The sequence below is a fragment of the Tachysurus fulvidraco genome, chromosome 11 (genome assembly GCF_022655615.1).
Source record: "Tachysurus fulvidraco isolate hzauxx_2018 chromosome 11, HZAU_PFXX_2.0, whole genome shotgun sequence".
Taxonomy (NCBI): Eukaryota; Metazoa; Chordata; class Actinopteri; order Siluriformes; family Bagridae; genus Tachysurus; species Tachysurus fulvidraco.
The window spans coordinates 11,541,413-11,546,248 of NC_062528.1; the positions used below are offsets into that span (position 1 = coordinate 11,541,413).

General features: G+C 38.8%; 1 protein-coding gene across 1 annotated transcript in view; it reads right to left on the reverse strand.

Annotated features, from left to right (window-relative positions):
• Positions 1 to 1,360: 1,360 nt before the first annotated feature.
• Positions 1,361 to 4,836, reverse strand: part of tbx2b (T-box transcription factor 2b) — a 7,403-nt gene continuing 3,927 nt past the window's right edge. The window contains exons 5-7 of the mRNA XM_027147717.2: positions 4,566 to 4,738; positions 3,329 to 3,927; positions 1,361 to 2,921 (exon numbers count right to left, since the gene is read on the reverse strand). Of these exons, the coding sequence (XP_027003518.2) occupies positions 2,484 to 2,921; positions 3,329 to 3,927; positions 4,566 to 4,738 (1,210 nt within the window). The 3' untranslated portion in view covers positions 1,361 to 2,483. The remainder of the gene's footprint in view (positions 2,922 to 3,328; positions 3,928 to 4,565; positions 4,739 to 4,836) is intronic.

A 4,836-nucleotide genomic window follows, 5' to 3' on the forward strand; every position in this document is an offset into this window, starting at 1 on the left:
AGACTTTTAAAAATGTAGTCTTTTTAAGACATTAATGAAATCACATTTCTTTTTAAACACTTTATATAGCCCAAATAATGATTTCATAAAAGCATGTATTTAATGTAATGTAGTTAAATATGTATAGACGCAGTTCTGTCCCTGAACAACAATGTGAATGGACACGTCAAGGTTACTTTTAATGATGTTTATCGTGCAAAACATTGATAAACTGGCGAGGGCAAAGCTGAAAGAAGACTTAGTTTCAGTGGGATTTTACAAACGGAGTGTTATCAGAAAGAAGTCATCTTTACCCCTCACTGGTTATATAGGTTTTCAGACTACTTAGTGTTCTGTTTCAGTCTGCAGATAAAGAACTGATAATGTGAGAATCTACACATTATGAATGCTTATTTTGTCTTCTATGAGGAAGGGAGGGAAGGAAATATATCTTGTTGTATAAGTCTACATTTTGTGAATTACCAGGTTTTACATAAGCTCTGGCTTATTGAGCAGTCATTTGTTGATTAGTTTGGGCAAATAGTAAAGTCGAGTTTCTTGCTTTGTTAGTTGCAGAGAAAAATGTTTGACAATGCCCCATTAATACAAACGTGGGTTTGGGGTTCTGGCAAAAAGAAAGAAAAATGCACGAGAATAATCCCTAATTAGGAGCTGTAAGTGGAAGTCGCGGTTCTTTAGGAGCGAGTGTGTGAAGTACGTCGGCCAGTAGCCAGGCGACAGGCGCCGGGGCAAACACAAAACAAAGGCCTTCTTCCTTCATCCCTCTATCCTTATTAATTTAATCCTGTACTGGCGGACCAAATTACACAATGCATTTATTATTATTATTATTATTATTATTATTATTATTATTATTATTATTATTATTATTATTATTATTATTATTATTAGCTCCATAAATTTGAAAAGCGTGATTATATATAGCATGCGGCCGCCAGAGGGCGCAATTGCACATGTAGGCTCAGTTAATTGGTCAACGAAAGATTTGTGTACCTCTATAACAGATTCTACGATCGATTTGCAATGAATATGTAAAATACTCTATCCAATATGTCATAAACTGTTAATAAACTTTGCATTAGATTAGCACTTGCCCTGACTTCACTCCAAATTAACAATAGAATATTAAACTCACCTTATGTTTGATCATTGCAAAGAATGTGAGTTTTGTGTCATTAGTTAGCTATAACGCCTTACCCAATTCTAAATAAATCGCTCTACATTTTATAGCATTACACAATCGCTCCAGAATCCACACGTGTCCGTTGTGGATAATCTGATAGATTAATTGGTCAATAGGCCCATATATAAAAATACGTTTGCTTACACATGTGTAAAAAAGGTTTAAAAAGACTTAAAATAAATTCAACGCGTTTTTTTATTGAAACTGAGAGAGGATCCAACAAGAAAATATCCGAACAACCGGCATATTCGACACGTTCATTTTGCTAAAGCATATGTAAGCCTCGTGTGTTGGAGTGAATCTCCTGAGCATACTAGCGTATTAAATAGTATGTCATCTGTAGCACTATACTTTATGTACACACACCTATGGTGAGCTACTCTTGACATACTATTTAGTATAGTAGTGTGTGTTTTTGGACGCCAGTCCCAATTGTCCTTCAACTAACTATTCAACGAAGACACGCTTGTGTTTAACGTGTAACAGGCAGATTAAACAGCGTTGCATCACAGATAGAAATGATCTGTTTCAACCGAACAAGCGCTATGCAGTAGCTTTCATTTACAATATTACAGTCATGTAAAATGGGAAAAAAAAGCAAAAAAAAAAAAAAAAAAGCACAGAGTTAAACTCTAAATAGTATATACACGCAAATGTACAGCTGTGAATAAATTAATACCGATTTGCATATTCTTGGATCCTTATAGCTTATTTACAGAATTTCTTCTTAATTACATTAAATAGGTCACGCACAAACTGTCGGGATTATTACACACAGTCCACTGACTCCCACTGCAATCCCTTTTAATATACACTTATTATTTGGATGTAGCTTTGATTGAATTACAGTTTGACTTTACAGTTTGTAAGTGTCGTTTGATCCACATCCACTCTTCTGTGGCCAGCTGTGACAATTTTCTAACAACATTCTGCAAAACTGGCCTGTTGGTTTTATTTTCATTTATGGATAGATGTAACTTTTTCAGCACGTTTTCCATGAAGAGCAAAATTAGGCTATAGGGGATAGTAGATTGTCTTCGCAGCATTTTCAAAGATCTGTTCAAGTTTCCACCACAACAGCACCAGTTACTTGTTATTCAACAAATTATTTTAATTATTTTTTCCTTTTTTTTTTTTTTTTTTTTTTTTTTTTTTTTTTTTTTTTTTTTTTTTTTGCTATTGCCACTGCGATCATCCATGGGTTAAAAAAAAAGTATATGAACATCCTTCAGATAGCCACTTTATAATAACATCCTCTGCCAGTTCAAGTCATGCCCTGGATAGGTTTGTTGATCCTGGCTCATTTGGGAGAGTTCCTGGGTGAGGATGGCTCCCTTTGACTTTCCAGGCCGCTGACTAGCCTCTGGATGTTCTGCAGTTCATTTATGGACTCCTTCAGTGTGGCTTTGGGAGAGACGTTCCTCTGAGAGGACGCGGCTTTATGATTGTGTTGATCGGGCACAGGACTCGCCTCCCTGCTGCCTGATTTCGAGGACTCTGATGAGGGATTCAGGCCACCTGGCAATCCAGTGGTGAGCAGGTTTGTGCTTTGAGGAATAGCCACTGGAAGTTGATAGGGACTGAAGCGTATCCGCGGCCGTGAGCTGGTTAGGAACGGGTTTCGCGCGAGAGAAGAGGAAGTGCTGCTGGCCGGGAGCGCAGAGGCCGCGGCAGCTGCTGCAGCCATATACGTGTAAGGATAGGGGAACAGACCACCGAATGGAGGCATGGGGATACCCTGGATTAAATAATAATAATAATACAGTTTAAAATTCGATAGCAACAACTCTGCAAATAAGAGACATGTCTAGACAGAGTCAGAATCAGGGTTGAGTTTTCTGCCTTTAGGCCTATATTAAGATGTATATTTATAACGTATAAAATCTCAATAAAACTTAAATGAATCACTTAAAATGAAACGCACGTCTGTTGATTTTAGACAAGGTTTTGTATTATGTAATGCATCTTTAGGTGGATAAACAGCATGGCCTGGCTAGAGGAATAACCAGGTAAAGACTGAAGGAGAACTCTAGAGCATGCACTGTGTTAGCTGTCTGTATACAAACTACTCATGGGCATGAACTGACATGATTGTTGGTGCACATTATTCCACCGATGATGTTACACTGAATAAGAAAATCTTACCTGAGAGGCTAGCATGTGCTGTGACAGATGAAAGGGAAATGGATTAGGACTACTTCCGGCTCCTTGTGCCGAAAGACTACCATTCTCCAAGCCGCTTGTTCCTGATACTGAAGCCAGTAGATGTCCCATACCCATAGCAGAAAATGCTCCAGGGCCCATCGCGAACTGTCCTGGATGAAAGAGCAGAGGCTGTCCAGTGTTCAGAGGGTTAAAGAACTGTTGACTGTGCAGGCCAGAGAGAGCCAGACTCTGCAGATGTCCTGCTCCGAAATGTGATGGACTCTCTGTCTGGACCATAAGGGGAGAGAAACTGTCTTTACTTCCGCTAAGACCCCCATTGTCCGTATCCTTCTTAGACGACTCTGTACTATCTTTCCTGTGTTTGTTCTCCAGTTTGTCGAGATTGCCTAGACTAAATATGGACTCGTTTTGCTTTCTTGAATCAGAATAGTCCTCCTTCTTCTCCATGTTCTGTTTTTCTCTCGACTGCTCCTCACAACTGGGGCTGAATGGAGATGGTGGTTTAGGACTGCTCGATGATCCACAGATCTCCTCTTGTTGATCAGCTTCATGCTCACTGTCAGTGCAAGCTTTATCTTCTACGAGGAAAACAGTGTCATTATAGAAGAGCAGTTGCTATAATTTATCATTTATCATTTCAGTTGTAATCAATAACAGGTGATTTGGGCAGGAAATTGTGCAGGTCAGGTTTAGTAGTGTAAAACACTAGTAATGCCGAATAACCTCTAGATTTAACGTGATAGTAACCTAGTACATTTTAGTATAACCTCGCAGTTCAATCTAATGAACAGGTCGAACGACAGAAACACTATATAAATCTATATTGTCTCTAACCAAACACAGACAATTGTAAAAGACGAAAATATACGAAATAATCTTCAGTAAAAACGATTGTACTTTTGCATCAGCTCACATGTGAGCTAATAACTTGGTATGTACTTCACCCATTTTCTGTGTACACAGCAAAACTTTGACAGCTGTGTTAGAAGACATCTTTGATTATTATTGTAACGTTGGTTTTAAATCATACAACTAAATCGACTTGATAAGAGCATTCTAATTGAATTCACTTAGTCGTATCCTCACGCCTTTGGAGCCTAAATCCGCTTTGCAGAGACAATTATTCTTCACTCCATGTGTTCACAGCCTAATTCCAGTAGAAACGTTTTCCTTAGAATAAATACACAAACTTTAGTAAGTCAAACTGAGACTTCACCTCTACTGGCTCTGGTGAAATTGAGAGGACTCGTTGCAGGTCCGAGAGGGGAATGAACCGAGTCCCTGGCTGCGGCCTGTTCGCCTGAGGACTCGTCTGAGTCGGCTCCATCCCGATCCACTTTACACTGACCAACCTCATACATGTGCAAAGAGGGCAGAGTTAACTGCTTCCTGGGGCAAAAAAAAAGAAGGAGAAATCCAGACATTAAAAAGACAGCCAAAATACAAGACAATATGTTATTAAATATAGGTTTACGAGAGATTAAGAC